At 48.7% G+C, this 18968-nt stretch overlaps 1 protein-coding gene across 1 annotated transcript; it reads right to left on the minus strand.

Moving 5' to 3' along the window:
* Positions 1–56: 56 nt before the first annotated feature.
* Positions 57–13167, minus strand: LOC138814938 (histone acetyltransferase KAT8). The gene is made up of 11 exons (XM_070004073.1): positions 12947–13167; positions 11002–11076; positions 10750–10925; positions 5260–5313; positions 5000–5164; positions 3566–3655; positions 1265–1405; positions 1070–1163; positions 826–976; positions 529–683; positions 57–225 (listed from the first exon to the last, which is right to left on the minus strand). Exons 1-11 carry the CDS (start codon positions 13155–13157, stop codon positions 161–163), a joined length of 1377 nt encoding a protein of 458 aa, XP_069860174.1. The 5' UTR covers positions 13158–13167; the 3' UTR covers positions 57–160.
* Positions 13168–18968: the final 5801 nt, after the last annotated feature.

Here is an 18968-nt window from a genome sequence, read left to right on the forward strand (position 1 = left end):
GTGAAGTGAACGGTGACATCTCTCCGCGTCTCCGTCCCACTTGGGAAGTCCCGAGCCACCAGCAGAATTCACTTTATTAAAAAATGAAGAAACAGGTCTGTACATTATTTACAGGGCAGGGAGGCAGGGGTCCCGGATGCAGCAGCGGGGGCATGCGCGCTCACTTCTTGGAGAGTTTGACTTGCTTGTGCTTGGGCGGAGCCCATTTGAGGCAGACAGAGTCCACTGTGGGGAGAAGAGCCATGGAGCAGCAGCAGGCAGGGCCGCCCAGGCCTACGCACACCTGCTGTGCTCAGGCCAGGTTTCACCTCCTCCAGGTGAGAACACAAGGGCAGGGGGTGGGGGCAGGGAAATCCAGGAATGAGTAGCCTGCCCTAGGCTTCAGTGCTGTGAGCTGGTCAGACTGGTTTGCGATCACACGACCAAAAAACCAAGAGGTTTGGCTGCTAGCCATTGCACTTACCACCCTCTCCCAGGACGCACACATGTGTGTGTCCCCCCCCCCACAGCTGTAGCCCCCCTACCCACCTGTAATGGGTGGTTTCTTATACTGGGCGCTTTTCAGGTGCTCCTCCACCAGTTTGGGCGTGACACAGATCACGTGCTGGCCCTTCCAGTACTTGACCATATTGAGGGACTGCAGGGTACTGATGATGTCATTCTGGGTGATACTGGTCATTTGGCTGTAGGGAGGATTGGAGCAGATAGTGGTGAGAGGCAACATGCCAAGGAGGCAGGATCCACGGCCCATCTTGGCCCTGTGCCAGAGGGCTCCTGCGTGGCTCTCGCAAGGTCCTCGGGCATGATTAGAACCAGGGCCCTCACCTGAGGTCTTTAATGGACAATGTGCCACGGAAGTCTCGCAGGATCTCCAGCAGGACCCAGGACCAGTAGCTGCGGTAGCTGAGCTTGCCCAGGTCAGAGAGCGGCTTCTCTGGGGAGCCTACTGTGCTCTCCAGCTTGGAGAGCTCATAGCCTGGCAGGAATGGGGCGGAGAGGCCTGAGGGACTGCCACCCCCAAACCCAGCCTCACAGCTGCCCTCCCTTAGGTAGGCCAAGAAACACTCACTGAACGCAATGAGAAACTTCCCGTAGCCGCGGCGCTGGTAAGGGGGCAGGGTCAGGATGCAAGCCACATTGTTTCCATCCGGGGACTCCTTCTCCTGCAGGGGGTGGATGCTCAGGACCTTTGGTGGGGGGGGCGGGGCTCAAATTTATTCCCCCTTCCTCCCTCCCCCTCAGCCTGGCCTTCCACATCCAGTACCTTGGAGAAGTAACCCACGATGTGAGCCCCTTGCCTGTCCACCTCAGTCAAGATGTAAAAGACGAAGGGCTCCACATCGAAGTACAATGTCTTGTGGTCGAGGAAAAGCTTGGCCAGCAGACACAGGTTCTGACAATAAATCTGAGGGTGGGGAAGGTAGGAAGGGGTCAGCAGGCGGAACGCTGCCCTCATCCAACTGAGTAGGAGCAGCTGATGGGTGAGAAAGCTGAAAATCAGACCTATTAGCACTCTGAAGATTATGGACAAGCCAGGCTAACTGTGACTGCTCCCCCCCTGGTGACCCTCCTTTTTAAAATTGTTTGTCAGTCCTGGGGGCTTGAACTCCAGTCCTGGGAGCTGTCCCTGAGCTTTTTTTGCTCAAGGCTAGTGCTCTACCACTTTGAGCCACAGCACCATGTCAAGTTTTCTGGTGGTTAACTGAGATAAGAGTCTCAAGGACTTCCCTGCCCAGGCTGGCTTGGAATGGTGATACTCAGATCTCAGTCTGAGTGGCTAGGCTTATAGGCGTGAGGCACTGGTCCCTGGCTAAATGGCTGGCCCTTTGAGGGCAAAGTACGGGCTAGGCATTTTCCATGTACAATCCAATTCAATCCATGTACAATCCAATTCAATCCGTGTGTGTGTGTGTGTGTGTGTGTGTGTGTGTGTGTGTGTGTGTGTGTCCTTTGAGGGCAAAGTACAGGCTAGGCATTTTCCATGTACAATGTGTGTGTGTGTGTTTATGCATGCCAGTACTGAGGCTTGAACTCAGGGCAGGATGCGGGCACTATTCCTTAGCTTTTTTGCTCAAGGCTGAAACTGTACCAATTGAAGCATAGCTCCCTTTCTGACTTTTTGGTGCTTGACTGGACGCAAGAGTTTCATAGAATTCCCTGCCTTGGCTAGCTTCAAACTGCCATCTCAGATCTCAGTCTCCTCTGAGTTGCTAGGATTACAGGTGTGAGCCACTGGCACCTGGCTTCTAGTTCAACCTTTACTGATTCAAAACAGGAAACAGGCTCAGAAGTAAGCAGCTACCCAGAGGTTCTGTGACTGATGAGTGCCAGGGAAAGAATTTCAACTGGCATGTGACCTCTGCCTTGTTTGTTCATAGCTGGGCTCCCGCACCTGGCATGAGGCTAAGCAGGAAGCTATGGCTGCTGACGGTCTCTACAGCTGCTGTCTCGCTGACCATGGGCGGAGCTGGCGGCTCAAGGCGGTGTTGCCTGGAGGCTGTAGGGCACCCACCTTGCCAGTGGGAGTCTCTTTCTTTCTTTCTTTTGAGCGGTCAATGGGGCTTAAACTCTGGGCCTGGGCACTGTCCCTCAGCTCTTCAGCTCAAGGCCAGTGCTCTACCACTTGAGCCACAGCGCCACTTCCGGTTTTCTAGTCATTTATTGGAGATAAGAGTCTCCTGGACTTTCCTGCCCAGGTTGGCTTTGAACCCCGATCCTCAGATCTCCACCTCCTGAGTAGCTAGGATTACAGGCGTGAGGCACCAGCACCTGGCAGGAGGCCTTTCTTTCAGCACCAGTACATGCTCAGGAAGGCAGAGTGCCAGGCAAGGACCAGGGTGGAAGTGGGGACTTCCTAGCATAAGGAAGCCTGGTGACCTAGGTCACCACCACCAAAGTCCATGCTTTCTAAGCACCTGCAAGGTGCTACCCAAGTGTGACGTTCTAGATACCTGCAGTCTCATTTCTTCTACCAACAAGCAGACTAGGTAAATCATTATGACTCCTGTGTTAGGGATGAGCAAACAGGAACAGATCAAAGTTTTTCTAAGGTCAACCCCCAAGTGACAGGGCAAAGGGAACCAGGGGCTGCCCCCAGGCCTGCCCTTATCAACTTGTACTACGAGGCCCTTCTAAGGGAAACCAGACACAGGGTGGGGTCTGCACAGACCGACCAGGCCTCTTCCCCACCTCACGGAAGTCACTCAGCCACAACAAGGAACTCAGCTAGCTGGAGCCACAGACACAAAGCAGCTCCCTCCCAGGCACGCCAAACTCCTTCCTTCAGGAAGAGAAAGCTGTCCCAGAGCAGCCTCGGGCAAGACAGCTTCCATTCTGAGTTCTGAAACAACTCAAATCTGAACTACCCCGTCAGAAGAGAAGTCCTCAGGGACAAAGGAGACAGGGCCTGAGGCTGGCAGCACGGGCCCAAGTGTTCACTCTGTGCAAATCACAAGCCTGTTTTCTCATGGAAGCGCACCTGGGGCTGGACAGTGCCCGGGGGTGGCCGCGACAGTCAGCCAGGCAGAGTTTCCCACAGACCTTCAGCACCAAGCCACCAGCTCACCTTATGGTCTTTGCCATCTACCTCATACACGGAGATGTTGCTCTTTCGGTAGATCTCCTTCCCTGGGGGCTGCCGCCATTGACACTGGCCCTGGGGGAGGGGGAGAAAGCATAGACTCAGGACCCTTAAGTTCTCTGCTAGTGCAAGAGACTTGGAGCAAGTCCCTGCCTCTCCTTCCCCATCTGCAGATGCTGGGTTCAAACACTACCTATTTTGAGTAGTCTTCCTTGCTCTCTTCATCTGGAAAACAGGATCTCTTTCCAAGCTCGGCACAGACAAGCTGATAATTTGCTTGTGTATCACAGCTACCTGAACTCAATTCTGTGTTGACCCAGCTCTAAAAAGCTTGGGCCTGGAGTTTGAACTCAGGGCTTGGGCCACTATCCGTGAGCTCTTTTGCTCAAGGTAAACACTCTAATACTTGAGCCATAGCTCTACTTCTGGCTTTTTTTTTTTTTTTTTTTTTTGGTCATGGGGCCTGAACTGTGGGCCTGGGCGCTGTCCCTCAGCTCTTCAGCTCAAGGCTAGCAGTCTACCACTTGAGCCACAGAGCCACTTCCAGCTTTTTCTGCTTATGTTGTGCTGAAGAATTGAACCCAGGGCCTCATGCATGCAAGGCAAGCACTCTACCACTGAACCACCTTCCCAGGCCCCTGGCTTTCTTTTTTTTGACAATTAATTGGAGATAAAAGTCTTATGGAGCTGGGCATGAGTGGCTCACACCTGTAATCCTAACTACGTGGGAGGCTGAGATCTGAAGATCGCGGTTCAAAGCCAGCCTAGGCAGCAAAGTCTGTGAGACCCACTATCTCCAATAAACCACCATAAAACCAGAAGTGGCGCTGTGGCTCAAGTGGTAGAGCATTCACCTTGAGCTGAAGAGCTGTGGGACAGGGCCCAGGCCCAGAGTTCAAGCCCCAAGACTGACCAAAAAAAAAAAAAAAAAAGAAAACAAGAGTCTCATGGACTTTCCTGCCAGGGCCGGCTTTGAACCATGATTCTCAGATCTCAGCCTCCTGAGTAGCTATGATTACAGGTGTGAGCCACCAGCACTTGGTACCCTGGTTTTCTTAAACCACATACATTTGCCTCCAGGTCCACATTTTAAGAAACACCTCATGTGCTAATAATAAGCAATAAGCACCCCATTCCTGGCAGCCACATAGAGTTCTTCCCACCAGGTCTTCCCACTGCTCAGAGACTTTCTTTTGCTAGAACTGCACAAAGGGCAAGGAACCTGAGAGATTGCTATCTGTCCTATTCCATACAAAGGAAACAGGTCTGGAAACAGGCAGAGAGTAAGCCAAGGTCACCCTGAAATGTAGATCTTCTTGAGCTTTGGGCAACTCTGGGTATGAATGTCTTCCCTGGTGCTAACAGCTGGCCCACCCTCAGCCTCTGTGCCTGTCTCTGCCCAGCTGGGCCCGGCCTTACCAGGTGGAAGCGGTAGCTTTTCTCGTACTTCATGTACTTCAGGCAGTACTCGCAGAGCCACAGCTTAGGCTGTTTCCCATAGTCCTCAGGGAATGGCGAGAAATACCAGGCATCGATCTCATAGTTTCCAATATGGATCTTGTCCACATACTTCACCTTGGTGATCTGCAGAGAGGGGGAAGGCGGGGGGCAGTGCAGGGCTTGGAGAAAGCAAGGGAGGAGGAAGGGAAGGCCCAGTTGGGAGCCCTGGCCTTGCTTACCGCCTCGTGCTCCTTCTCCAAAGCCGCTGTTGTGGGGTCCATCTCTGCGTAAGTCTAGGAAGGAAAGAGAAGCAGGTAGACATGAGTAAGCATGGTAGCCAGGCTGTCCCTCTCTTGATCCAGAACTACACTGCTTCCCTACCATTTTTCAGACCTCATTTCCTAAATGATAGTACTAACCATCCAAATAGCCAATTTGTTTTACTTGGTTTGGGTTTGGTGTGTGTCTGTGTATGTATGATTATCCAATCTGTCTTACTTGTTTGCTCTCCTTTTTTTTGGGGGGGGGGGGGCGAAAATGCTAGTCCAGGGGCTTGAACCTTGGCACTCTCCCTGAGCTCTCTTGCTAGGCTAGCATTCTACCACTTGAGCCACAGTTCTACTTCTGGAGATTTTTTTGGTAGTTAATAGGAGCAAGAGTCTCATACACTTATCACCCTGGCTAGCTTTAAACCACAATTCTGTCTCCTGAGTAGCTAGGATTACAAATGTGAGCCACTGGAGCCTGGCTATTTTACTTAGTTTTAAGTTGGCTGATGAAAGCTCCTCTCCAGTCTGCCTGCCTACCCACACATCCAGACAGCCCTGAAGCACGAATGTACACAGCATCAGGCCTTGTTCCAGTCCTTGAGTTAACAACTTCAGCTGTACAAGTGGCAGTGTGGCTCTGACCAAGTTGTGGTAAGACTCAGATGGATGAAAGGATCTCAATTCCATGTCCAGAGTGGACACCTTGTGGACACCCCAATGTGCATGGATCTCCACCCTAAGTCCCAGAAACCTGTTGTGGGATTGCTCCCAGAGGTCCTTCCCACAGGGCATCAGATGCTCAGTGCCCAGAAAAATCTTCCATGTTCCCCTGGTCCTCCTGTTTCCTCACACTGGAGATAATGCCTCTCAGCCCAACCCAATGCCTAAGACTGATAACTGAGTTCTTAAGACTTCCGCTTGGCCTGGTATCCGGTTGGGGGCCAAGCCCTATGGATGGATGTTGGCTTTCACCTCCTTCACATCGCTGAGACTTGTTCCTCTCTGGAAGTCTCCATGACCCACTCCAAAGAGCTGTTGCTGGGACTTCAGGCCTGGATGGCTGACAAGATCTCCTGAGATTCCTGGCCTTGTGTCAGCCCCTCAACCTAAGCTACCAGCACCTCTCTTGCTGGGCTTTGTCTTTGCACATGCCATTCCCTCTACCTTCTCACACTGCTGCAAAGCGCTTTCCTGACCTGGCATCAAGTCGGGTCAGGTGCATCCATGACACAGAAGGGCTTTGTGAGGCAGCATGTGTAATTGCTTTTATTGCGCTCTTTCCTGTCCTTCAAGATCCAAAGTCCTTCCCACCTCTCCAAGAAGTCTGGCCAGATTCCTCCATCTAGAAAAATCCTCCTTCCTTCCCACATCAGGAGTGGTCAACACAAGATCCTTTACCTAAGGTTCTTTCACTTTTCACGTTTTCTGAGAGCAAACTAAGGGTCATGTGTCACACTCACAGCACAGCCAGACACTACTGATGGAGAGCCACAAAAACATTACAGCATATACCAGAGTACTCACCTTGAAGTCAAGAATGGAGCCATGCTTTCTCCAGAACACCCCCTCCACAAAGCAGTCTGCCCTCTAGACTGGCCTCTGCTACAGCATTCTTATTTCAATTTTAAGGAGTAGTAACAGAGAGGTGAGGTCACTTGCCCCTGGGGACTAACCAGCTGCCATTTATTCCAAATGCCAAGCACTCCACAGACATGACTTCATTTAGTCCTCACAATGAATCTTTGAAACAAGAGTGTTTATTACTGCCAGTATAACAAAAGAGGAGGAAACTGAGGCACAAAGAGGCAAAGTCACTTGCCCAAGGTCACAGAACTGGTACTCAGCAGAGTTGGGCACAAGTCCCTAATTTTAAGCATAATCACTGCACCAAAGGGGAGGGATGTGGAGAAAAGATGTTCTCGTCCTCACATCTATTTAAATGGCACTTCTCAACGCTCACAAAGCATAGTGCCCTTCTATTGATGCATTAAAGAATTACAAAACACTATTTTTTTCTTAAAGGCTGCAATTTATTTAGAATTCAACATTAATTAAGCTCTGAAGATGCTGGGAGCCGACAGTAAAGTTTAAAGGTCATCTTGACCCCGGTGCTCACTTGAAGGCACGTACAAGGAACTAGCTTACTTAAAAAACACCAGGTGCCCGGGATTGCTTTGCTACGTCTGCAGAGTTTTACTTTCTACCTGTTTACCTTGTCTTGTTTTTACTGCACTGTTTTTACTGAAATTTTCCTTGTTTTTCTGGACTATTGCAACCTTATGTTACCTATTGACTTCTAATAGTATATATTAGGGAATGTTAAAAATAAACGGGGCTGGGGCTGGGAAGGTGGCTCAGTGGTAGAGTGCCAGCCTTGCATGCCTGAGGCCCTGGGTTCAATTCCTCAGCACCACGTAAGCTAAAAGAAAAAAGCTGGAAGTGGCGCTGTGGCTCAAGTGGTAGAGTGCTAGCCTTGAGCTGAAGAGCTGAGGGACAGCACCCAGACCCAGAGTTCAGGCCCCACGACTGGACCCAAAAATAAATAAATAAGTAAATAAATAAATAAGGCTGTAGTCTTGCGCTGCAGACCTCCCAACCCCATCCTTTGTCTTATGTCTTTCTTTTTCCTCATCTTCGTCCCCTAAAAATCAGGATTCCCTTTCATTGCCGGCAGGCTCCGGCATGAAGACACTTGCTGGTTGCTTTATTAGGGGTTCTATCACCTCTGCTTGGTCCATTACCATCTACACTGCCGACTGGAGGCGCATCTTTGTACAAACTTGGGGGAACAGGACCTTGCGTCTGTCCAGAAGAGGAGCCACTACTAGTTACATTCAGGTCCTTAAATTCATTCTTGGTCACACTAGACATATTTCAAGTGCTCCACAGCCACATATGGCGAGAGTAGTCCTGTCATGGAGACCAGAGCTCTAGAATACTTCCATTAAAGCATTAAATAGGACAGCACTGCTTTAGGCTGGAAGGGCTCTTTCTAGATTACGGTTTTTCAAATGTTTTTGTTTCTTACCATAGTCACAGAAGCAACATAGTTGGCACTTTAAACCAGCTGATGTCTGTACACATCCATGTACGTATATGTGTGGACAATATAATCCACTCAAAGCAATACTTACCCTTAAGAAAGTATAATACGCTTATTCTTTTTCATCTTAAATGTCTTCCTTTTGAAAAATTTAAATGTGAGGAATAGGAATGTGGCTTAGTGGTAGAGTGCTTGTCTAGCATGCATGAAGCCCTGGGTTCAATTCTTCAGTATCACATACACAGAAAAAGCTAGAAGTGGCACTGTGGTTCAAGTGGTAGAGTGCTAGTCTTGAGCAAAAGAAGCTCAGGGATAGTGCCCAGATCCTGAGTTCAAGCTCCAAGACTGATTAAAAAAAAAAGGGGGGGGGGCTGGGAAGGTGGCTCAGTGGTAAAGCGCTTGCCTTGCATGCTTGAGGCCCTGGGTTCGATTCCTCAGCACCCATAAGCAAAAAAAAAAAAAAAAAAAAAAGCCAGAAGTGGCGCTATGGCTCAAGTGGTAGAGCGCTAGCCTTGAGCTGAAGAGCTGAGGGGCAGCGCCCAGGCTCAGAGTTCAGGCCCATGACCGGACCCAAAAAAAAAAAAAAAGACCCAACTTGCATTAAAAAAAACTATTGGCCATTTAATGCCTTTGCAGTCTGCCAAATCCTGTTCCGCTTTGTGCTCCTCATTTTAGAAATCAAGAGCAGACCAGGTACCAGTGGCTCACACCTATAAATCCTAGCTACTCAGGAGGCTGAGATCTGAGGATTTGAGATCTGAGGATCTTTCCTCCCCATCTGGACAGGAAAAGTATGGGACTTTTACCACCACTAAACTACCAAAAAAAAAAAAAAAAGCCAGAAGTAGAGCTGTGGTTCAAATGGCAGAGCACTAGCCTTGAACAAAAAGGTCAGGGACAGAAAACAGGCCCTGAGCTTGAGCTCCAGGCCTAGCACACAACCAAAAAAAAAGAAAGCAAGGAACAGAAGCTCAGAATGGGAGAAATACCTCCTAAGGACAGTCCAACTTGGTGAAAGGAATCCAGGTAGCCAGCTATAGTCTACCACACCTACAATGCCAGCACTAGAGGCTAAAGCAATTTTGAGTTTAAAGTCAGCTTGGGCAACACAGTGAGACCCCCATCCTAAAAACAAAAACAACCAAACAAACAACTGTTTTGAGCTGGGAGCCAGTGGCTCACACCTGTAATCCTAGCTACTCAGGAGGCTGATCTGAGGATGGAAGTTCAAAGTCATCCCAGGCAAGAAGATCCATGAGACTCTCATCTCCAATAAACCACCAGAAAATCAAAAGTGGAGCTGTGGCTCAAGTGGTAGAGCACTCGCCTTTAGCTGAAGAGCTCAGGGACAGTGTCCAGGTCCCGAGTTTAAGCCCCATGATCAGGACTAAAAAAACAAAAAAGAAAAAAAAAAAGAAAAAAAAAAACTGTTTTGGAGGGGCTGGGAAGGTGGCTCAGTGGTAGAGCGCTTGCCTTGCATGCATGAGGCCCTGGGTTCGATTCCCCAGCACCACATAAGCAATAAGAAAAAAGCCGGAAGTGGTGCTATGGCTCAAGTGGTAGAGCGCTAGCCTTGAGCTGAACAGCTGAGGAACAGCGCCCAGGCCCAGAGTTCAGGCCCCACGATCGGACCCAAAAAAAAAAAAAACTGTTTTGGAGACAAATGCTTGAAGGTTAGGATATATCAAAATCATGATTCAGGGCCCACTCTGAATTAGGACAATGTAGGTGTCAGGTCTAATTCCTGGCTGGGTTTCTTAACTTATCTGTGCCTCCTCTGCAAACGGGGAATAATAATAATGCTTACCTCACACGGTTGCCCTGAAACATCAGTGATAGCATGTACTGAAATATTTAGCCTAATACTTTGGCTCACAGACCAGTAATGTTTGGCATAATTATTCTAATTCCAGCCCACCTTTTTATTAGCTGTGTGACCTTGTGCACATTACTTAACTTCTCTGAAACTATTTCCTCATTTATATAAAGAAATAATTATCCCTGTGGTGCTAGATTCTTAGGGAGGGCTTGATGACATTATATATGTATAGTATTCAACATGATGTTAGGCAAAGCCAGGTCCCCAATATCATTCATTCTCTTCCCTCCCTTTGGACTGCTAGTGGTTTGGCTTAATATAGCACAGCCATTAGAAGACAAAAAGAGGCTATTAGAGCAGGAGGCCTGAGTTCTAGTTCTAGCTATGGAATTTCTTGCTATAAGTCTGTGGCCAAGTTCTCTCCTCCCTGAGCCTCAGTTTTCTCACCTATGAAGAATGAACTACAGTAGGTATCCTGTTACATGAAGTACGAGCACAAGGAGTGGGAGCTACTATGGCTTAGGAGGCCCAAGAGGCCTAAGAGACCTAGCAGGGGCAGCTGGGCCTCTGGGCCCTGAGGAAGGGGTAGGACCCGGACCTTCTGCACATGGTTGATCTCATCGTGCTTGCGCTTTTGGTTACGAGTGATCTTGCGCTCAGGCTGCTCAGCCAGCTCACTCAGGTACTTCTCTGAGTTCTTCTGCACGGCATCCTTCACTGTTTTGGTCAACGCCAGCCGGTTCTTGTCTACCCACTCGTCCAGTCGCCTGTTAACTGTTAGGATGGGCCATGAGGGTGCTGCCTTGCCACTTCCTCTCCCACTCAGGCCCAGGAGCCCCAAAGAACTCACAGCCTACATAGTGTACATAGAACTCCTCTCGTCCCTCCTGGTCATTCACTCGGGACTGGATCACTTCTGCAGAATCTGTGAAGGAAAAACATTAGGATCATCGGAAAGGAAGGGCTAGAACAAGGGAGGCATTTTCCAGATTCATCTGTTCACAGCCCTGTCTGCTCAATCACTGACACAGCCTTGTGTGGTGAGCCAGGCTGGAGCTGTTATCCCTATTTTGCAGATGAGAAAAAAATGAGGCATGGGTCACAGATTTGAAAATACGCACTGATACTTAGAACTGAGTTTAATTCTGACTCCAAATTTTACTTAGTCATTCATTTGGATTGACAGACTTAGTTTATATATAATTCTAATCCTCCCTATTTTCACTATATGTAATTGAGCAAATTATTTTTGCTGAGCCTCTGTTTCCTCATATGCAAAATAGGAATGATAGTGTCCATCTCAGAGGATGAGATAATGCCTACACAGTGCCCAACAGCAAGCAGACTATTCAATAAATGAGTAAGGCAACCACTGCTTATTTAACTACCAGTGTATTGTTGCTGGATACAGAGGACACAGCAATGAATCACAAGAGATCTTGCCCTCCAGAAGCTCCCATAAACAGAGGATTACAACATTTTATATATGCCATGGCTGAAGTATGAAAAAATGTAGGAACCTACAGACTGGAACAACTGACTTTGCCTGGAGGGAGGTCAAAAGTATTGAAAACAGGGGCTGGGAAAGTGGCTCAGTGGTAGAGTGCTTGCCTTGCATGCATCAGGCCCTGGGTTCGATTCCTCAGCACCACATAAGCAGAAAAAACCAGCTCAAGTGGTAGAACGCTAGCCTTGAGCTGAAGAGCTGAGAGATAGCACCCAGGCCGAGTTCAGGCCCAGCAATGGACCCCCCCCCCAAAATATATATATATATATTGAGAACAAGCAGATGCCAATGGCTCATGCTTGTAATCCTAGGTAGTCAGGAGGCTGACATCTGAGAATCGAGGTTCAAAGCCACCTTGGGCAGAAAAGTCTGTGAGACTCTTATCTCCAATTAACCACCAAAAAGCAGTAAGTAAAGATAAGGGCGCAAGTGGTATAGCACCAGCTTTGAGCAAAAAAGCTCAGGAATGGCGCCCAGACCTTGAGTTAAAGTCTTAGTATTGGCAGCAAAAACAAAAGCAAAAAACAAAACCAAACCAAAACGACAACAACAACAAAAAAACAGAATCACGAGGAAGATGAGATTAAAAGCTAAATAGGGGGCTGGGAAGGTGGCTCAGTGGTAGAGTGCTTGCCTTGCATACATCAGGCCCTGGGTTCCATTCCTCAGCACCACATAAGCAGAAAAGTGGCGCTGTGGCCCAAGTGGCAGCGTGCTAGCCTTGAGCTGAAGAGCTGAGAAGGGCCAGTAAGTACCAAGGCCCAGAGTTCAGGCCCTGTGACCGACCAAAACCAAACAAACAAACAAAAACACCTAAAGAGGAGTTCACCAGGTGACCAGGAAAAGGAAACATAAGGGATTCCAAAGGAAGAGCATGTATGATTTGCATAAGGCCCAGGATGTCCTTTCCAGCAACGGCTTTTGCCATAGAAATGAATGGGATTTCTTCTGAAGGTCAGGGAAGGCAATGGGACGTAAGAGAAGGAGAAATTTTTGCCTGTTTTGGAAGGTCCGCTTTGCTAGTGCTGTACTGGGCGACAGAAGGCAAATAGCAGTGAGAGCAGAGTGAGCAAGACACGGAACGACGCCTCCCACAGGGGGAAGAGGTAGAATGGGTGCACCGAGGAAACTAAGAATTTGGTTTCTCAGCCCCGCCCACCCGCAGCGCGGCGCTCTTTCCCTAAGATCCGCCCCCCCACCCGCCCAGACCATTCAACCATCCCGGAGGACGCGATCCCAGGCCCCACCCACCGAACTCCCGCCCCTAGGCCCCGGGCCCCGCCCTCACGCCAGGTGCTGTCCGGTCGCCGGCACAGGTACGTCTCTCCAATCTCCACCGTGACTTCTGGTTCGCCGCGCGCCGGAGTCGGAGGAGAGACTCGGCCTGGAGACGGAGCAGTGCCCTCGGCCGCTGCATTCTCCCCGGGTCCAGGTTCGCCCTCCCCTAAAACCCCCGAGGTCGCTGCAGCAACCGCCGCGGCCGCTCCCGGGGCCGCCATCGCGGTAGCGGAAGTGACGTCAGAGCCAGGCGCCGCGCAGTCTTTAGCTCCGGGAAGGAATCTCTGAGCCCTGGGGTGGGCGGATCTGTGACGTGGCAGAAGTTTATTGGTTCACGGGGCCCACTGATGGCGTTGCTGCTAGCTTAGGACTAAGGTGAGAGCCCGTGTAAGCGTGGAGCCGCGAAAGGAGGCAGGTTTTCCTACAGTGGAGCGAGAGCGGTCTCCTAGATGCAGGGCATCGGGATAGTTTAGGAGTTGTCCCCCGCTGTCCACTGCGCCGGCCTAGCTCAGATCGCTCACAGCTGCTTAAGGAAAGGACTCTCCAAGGAGTGTCTTGGCAGTGATTGAGGATTGAAGTTCTTACAAGGTATTCAGGGGTGGATTCATGAGAATCGTTAAAGATTAAGCCATACATATGTACATACATACCATATATATGTATATATATATACACACACACACACACATACCACATTCACATATGTATATAAAATGATCTTCCATTCAGAACCAACTTCATCAAAGTTAAACTGTAATCTGTCTGTGAGGACCAGCACTGAGGTCAGATCTCACGTCCAGGTCCCTATTTAACTCCACCTGACCCTGGTTCACAGTCATAGTTGCTTTGTTTTCTTTCTGACTATGAGCTTCAGAACCCGAGGCAGGCTGTGTCAGCCACTCAGAAACCGCACCAAACACCTACTACTAACAGGAATGTCCTGAGGACACAATCTTTGTCCTTGAGATTAGGATTAGATACGCAGTCATTTGGCCACAAACCTGTACCTGTAAAGACGGTATCTGCCAGTCAGTAATCTTACATCTCTTACATAAACTGCCATTAAATCAGCTTTCTGGCAAGATGGAATTTTAGAATTAGGGATGAAAATCCTCATTTTTTTTGGGGGGGGGGGGAAACCTGAGCTTGAACTCAGGGCCTGGGCACTGTCCCTGAGCTTCTTTTGCTCAAGGCTAGTACCCTACTATTTGAGCCACAGCACCACTTCTGGCTTTTTCTGTTCATGTGGTACTGAGGAATCAAACCCAGGGCTTCATGCATGCTAGACAAGCACTCTATCTACCACTACCAGACCCCTAAGCTGCTTTTGCTCAAGGCTAGCACTCTACACTTGAGCCACAGCACCACTTCCAGCTTTTTCAGAGTAGATTATTAGAGATAAGTCCCCCATACTTTCTTGCCTGAGCTGACTTCAAACCGAGATCATCAGATCTCAGCCTCCTCAGTAGCCAGGATTACAGGCATGAGCCACCTGCACCTGATCCTCCTCATCTTCCCATCAGGCAGTTGATGGGAATAAACCTTTGTCTTCACTCCTTGCCTCTGGCTAATTGGATTCCCTCCTATGTAGAGCAGATCCAGACTGTGCACTGTAATCTATACAACAAATGTTAGGCAGAGCAAATACTCAGGAAACATCTACTTTAGCTATTCTCCAAAAGAGCTTTGGTTATTGAGCTTAAAACTATTCTAAGATGGGCTGGGAAGGTGGCTCAGTGGTAGAGCGCTTGCCTTGCATGCCTGAGGCCCTGGGTTCGATTCCTCAGCACCACATAAGCAAAAAGAAAAAAGCCAGAAGTGGCACTGTGGCTCAAGTGGTAGAGCGCTAGCCTTGAGCTGAAGAGCTGGGGGACAGCGCCCAGGCCGAGTTCAGGCCCCACCACCGGACCCAAAAAAAATTAAAAAAAAAAAAACACTATTCTAAGAGGGCTGGCAAGGTGGTTCAGTGGTAGAGTGCTTGCCTTGAATGCATGAGGCTCTGGGTTCAATTCTTCAGCACCACATAAGCAGAAAAAGCCAGAAGCGGCGCTATGGCTCAAGTGGTAGAGCACTAGCCTTGAGCTGAAGAGCTGAGGGACAGTGCCCAGGCCCAGAGTTCAGGCCCCATGACTGGCCAAAAAAAAGCTATTCTAAGAGATGGATGGAATCCTCAGGGCCTAGAGATTACAGCTCAAAGAATGCCTGAGAATAAGGAATCTGTAGGAGATGGCAGTGGGAAGAGATGGAAATGTGGACTTTGGAAAATGAGGTTTTTTTTTTCCTTTTTGGGGGAGGTGGGGTGGGGGGAGCAGCGAATACAGGTATCTTGCAGCATAAGAAACAGAAGAAATAAAAAATCAGATAAACAAAATTGTAATGCCTTCTCACACTCCCACCTTCAAAGGTGTTGCTTCACTCAAGATTCTTGACTTCTCTGAGAACTTTACACTTCACCTAAAATGTGAAAGTCAGGTTAGATATTCTTAATGATAAGCCTAGGCCTAGTAAACCCTGTGATGATCACTGCATCAGTCTCCCCTTTTGCCCTCTTGATTACAAAGGCCACCAGTGGTTCTTACATACAAATCCAACTAGTCTTCCCTCTCCACCCCAACCTTCGGTCGGGGGACTTGAACTCAGCCTGAGCACTGTCCCTCAACTCTTCAGCTCAAGGTTAGTACTCTACCACTTGAGCCACACTGCCACTTCTGGTTTTCTGGTAGTTTATTAGATAAGAGTTTCCCTATTGGAGATAAAAGTTTCATGGACTTTTCCTGCCTCAACTGGCTTTGAACCAAGATCCTCAGATCTCAGCCTCCTGAGTAGCTAGGATTACAGGCTTGAGCCACTGGCGCCCAGCAAGTCCCGTTAGTCTTCTAGCACCATAGGGACTGAATGCTGATCCTTTTAAATTTGTATCTTTGTTGCTTCTGTGTGCCTAGATTATTATTTTTATTTATTTATATTTTTAGTTGGTCATGGGGCTTGTGCTGTCCCTGAGCTTTTTTGCTCAAGGCTGTACCATTTTGAGTCCTTGTGCCACTTCTGGTTTTCTGGTGGTTAATTGGAGATAATAGTCTCATGGACTTTCCTGCCTGGGCTAGCTTTAGCTTTGAACCATGATCGTCAGATCCCAGTCTCCTAAGTAGCTAGAATTATAGGCATGACCACTAGTACCCAGCCCTAGATTATTTTTAATATTTTTAATATCATGTGCGTGCGCGTGCACGTGTGTGTGTGTGTGTGTGTGTGTGTGTGTGTGTGTGTGTGTGTGTGTGTGTGTACTGTTGCTGGTGCTTGAACTCAGGGCCTGGGTACTGTCACTCAAGGTTGATACTCTACTACTTGAGCCACAGCTCTGCCCTGAACTTTTTTTTTGCCAATCCTAGGGCTTGAACTCTGAGCCTAGGTGCTGTCCCAGAGCTTCTTTCACTGAAGGCTCAGTTGAGCCATAGCTCCACTTCCAGCTTTTTTGGCAGTTTATTAGAGATAAGAGTCTCATGGGCTTTTCCTGCCCAGGCTGGCTTCAAACCACAACCCTCATGAGTCTCAGCTATCTGAGTAGCTAGGATTATAGGCATGAGCCACCAGTGTCCAGCTACTTCCAGCTTTTTGCTGGTTAATTGGAGATTAGGGTCCCAGTGACTTTCCTGCCTCAGCTGGCTTCGAACCCACTCTCATCAAGTTCTTGGCCTTCTGAGTAGGACTATAGGTTTGCATCACTGGTTCCTGGTTTTGATATCCTTTTGAAGGATACCACCTGAGACTTTTCTTTAAAGAAAAGTGAGGGCTTCTTGTATTTGTTTGTTGAGATAGGGGGTCTTCCTATGTAACCCAGGTTTGCTTTGAACTCTGAATCCTGTCTCCACTTCCTGAGTGCTCCAGGATCTACCTAAAAAAAAAAACTGAATTCAGCCTAGGGATTTAGATACTTTACCAGCAGTTCCCTTCCCTCCATTCCCACTTCCCAGTGCATTCCATTGACACCTGGAAGAATCAATTACTTTTTGGGTTTTTTTTTTTTTTTTTTTTTTGTCAGTCATGGGGCTTTAAGTCTGGGCCTGGGCGCTGTCTCTCAGCTCTTCAGCTCAAGGCGAGCGCTCTACCACTTGAGCCACAGCACCACTTCCGACTTTTTCTGTTTATGTGGTGCTGAGGAATCCAACCCAGGGCCTCATGCATGCTAGGCAAGCACTCTACCACTGAGCCACTGTGATTTTTTAGAGCCTTTATGTCCCTATCTGAAACAAATTACTGGCTCTGGATACATTAACCTCCTGAGTAGCCAGGATTACAGATGTGAGTCACCAGGAGTACTGGGTTTAAACCAAAGGATTCACAGTTGCTAAATAGGTGGTCTTATGTCTAGATTCATGCCCTTAGCCATTTTTTATTTAGTTATTGGGGAGAGGATCTTATGTTTTTGCCCAGGCCATCTTGGAGATAACAATCGTCCTATTTATACTTTTATCTATCTGGGATGACAGGTACAAGCACAATCAATGCCTAGCCATTGGTTGAGCTGGAGTCTTGCTTTTTGTCTAAGTTGGCCTTGAACAGCTATGCTGCTAGAATTACAGGTGTGGCCCACCCACTGGCTCTGGGCTTTCAACAAAGATCACATTCTAGGTTGGCTGCTTCCCTCTCCTTTCTTGCTTCTTCTTTTTTTTTGGTCCAGTTGTGGGGCCTGAACTCTGGGTCTGGGCGCTGTCCCTCAGCTCTTCAGCTCAAGGCTATCACTCTACCACTTGAGCCACAGCGCCACTTCCGGCTTTTTTTCTTTCTGCTTATGTGGTGCTGAGGAATCGAACCCAGGGCCTCTTGCATGCAAGGCAAGCACTCTACCACTGAGCCACCTTCCCAGCCCCATCCTTTCTTGTTTCTTTTACTGGGTTTGAACCCAGGGCCTTTTTCAACACTAGGCATGTACTATATTACTGAGCTACATCCTTAGCTACATCCTTAAATAGGCCTGAGAGCACTAGGACAGAACACTCAAGACACAAATCCTCTCATGGCTAGCTTTTTGGGAACCCAACCTGAAACATTCCTTCCCAGCTTAAAAATCATCCATGGATCCCTACTACCTCCAAAATGAGGCCCATGCTCCAAGCCCTGTACCTGCTGGCTGCCACCAACCTCTCTGGCTTTACTCTCTGTCCAGCAGCCAGCAAAGGTGACAGATGGACTTCTGGCCTCCTTCCCTGACAAAGTCAGCAGAGTGGTCCCAGTTAGGATTTTATCTGGAGTTCTATTTCTTTTTCTTTTTCTTTTCTTCTTTTTTTTTTTTTTTGCCAATCCTGGGGCTTGAACTCAGGGCCTGGGCTGCTGTCCCTGAGCTTTGGTGCTCAAGGCTTAAACTCTACCACTTAAGCCACAGTGCCACTTCTAGCTTTTTCAGAGTAGTTTATTGGAGAGTAAGAGTCTCATGATTTTTCTGCCCAGGCTAGCCTCAAGCCTCAATCCTCAGATCTCAGCCTCCTGAGTAGCTAGGATTATAGGCATGAGCCACCAGTACCCAGCGAGTTATACTTCTCACAAGAAGCTCAACCTCTAACCCTAAGTCCATCTACCATCTAGGTACTTCCTTTTGCTCAACTCCCCCAGCATGCCCCCACCCCCACCCCGTCCTTTTCCCTGTAGTGGGACACTTGAGTCTGCTGGGGTAGGCCAGTATACAACCTTGTGTTTCTTCTGTTGGCAGCAGCAGAAACAGCTAGCAGGTGTTATTTTTAATCTTACGCAGCCTCAGGAATCAGGTGGCCCAGGAGGTTGCCAGTCTAGTGACCTTCACCTCTAAAATCTGTCACTTCCAGGAAGAACCAGAACTATGACCAGAAGCTAGCTTTCCTCGCTTCTTCAGGAATGTCTGGGACCCAGAAACGTTTGTGAGAATGATGAGCGAAAATGCCAAAGTCAATCCTACTGCCAAACCAAACAGGGAATCAACACTGGGCCAATGCTGGGCTCTAAGGGCAGTTAGAGACTTAAGACAGGACCCAGCAAACCTACAGAGGCAGAAACAAAAGTTC

This window comes from Dipodomys merriami, unplaced genomic scaffold, assembly GCF_024711535.1.
Source record: "Dipodomys merriami isolate MVZ:Mamm:240054 unplaced genomic scaffold, mDipMer1.0.p SCAF_62, whole genome shotgun sequence".
NCBI lineage: Eukaryota > Metazoa > Chordata > Mammalia > Rodentia > Heteromyidae > Dipodomys > Dipodomys merriami.

Excerpts from the sequence above, each read along its gene's own strand:
- LOC138814938 (XM_070004073.1), bottom strand. The coding sequence starts at position 13,157 with ATGGCGGCCCCGGGAGCGGCCGCGGCGGTTGCTGCAGCGACCTCGGGG. Across the intron at positions 3,656-4,999 it reads AAAGCTACCGCTTCCACCTG|GGCCAGTGTCAATGGCGGCA; the intron begins GTAAGGCCGGGC and ends CCCCTCCCCCAG. Across the intron at positions 226-528 it reads TAAGAAACCACCCATTACAG|TGGACTCTGTCTGCCTCAAA; the intron begins GTGGGTAGGGGG and ends TTCTCCCCACAG.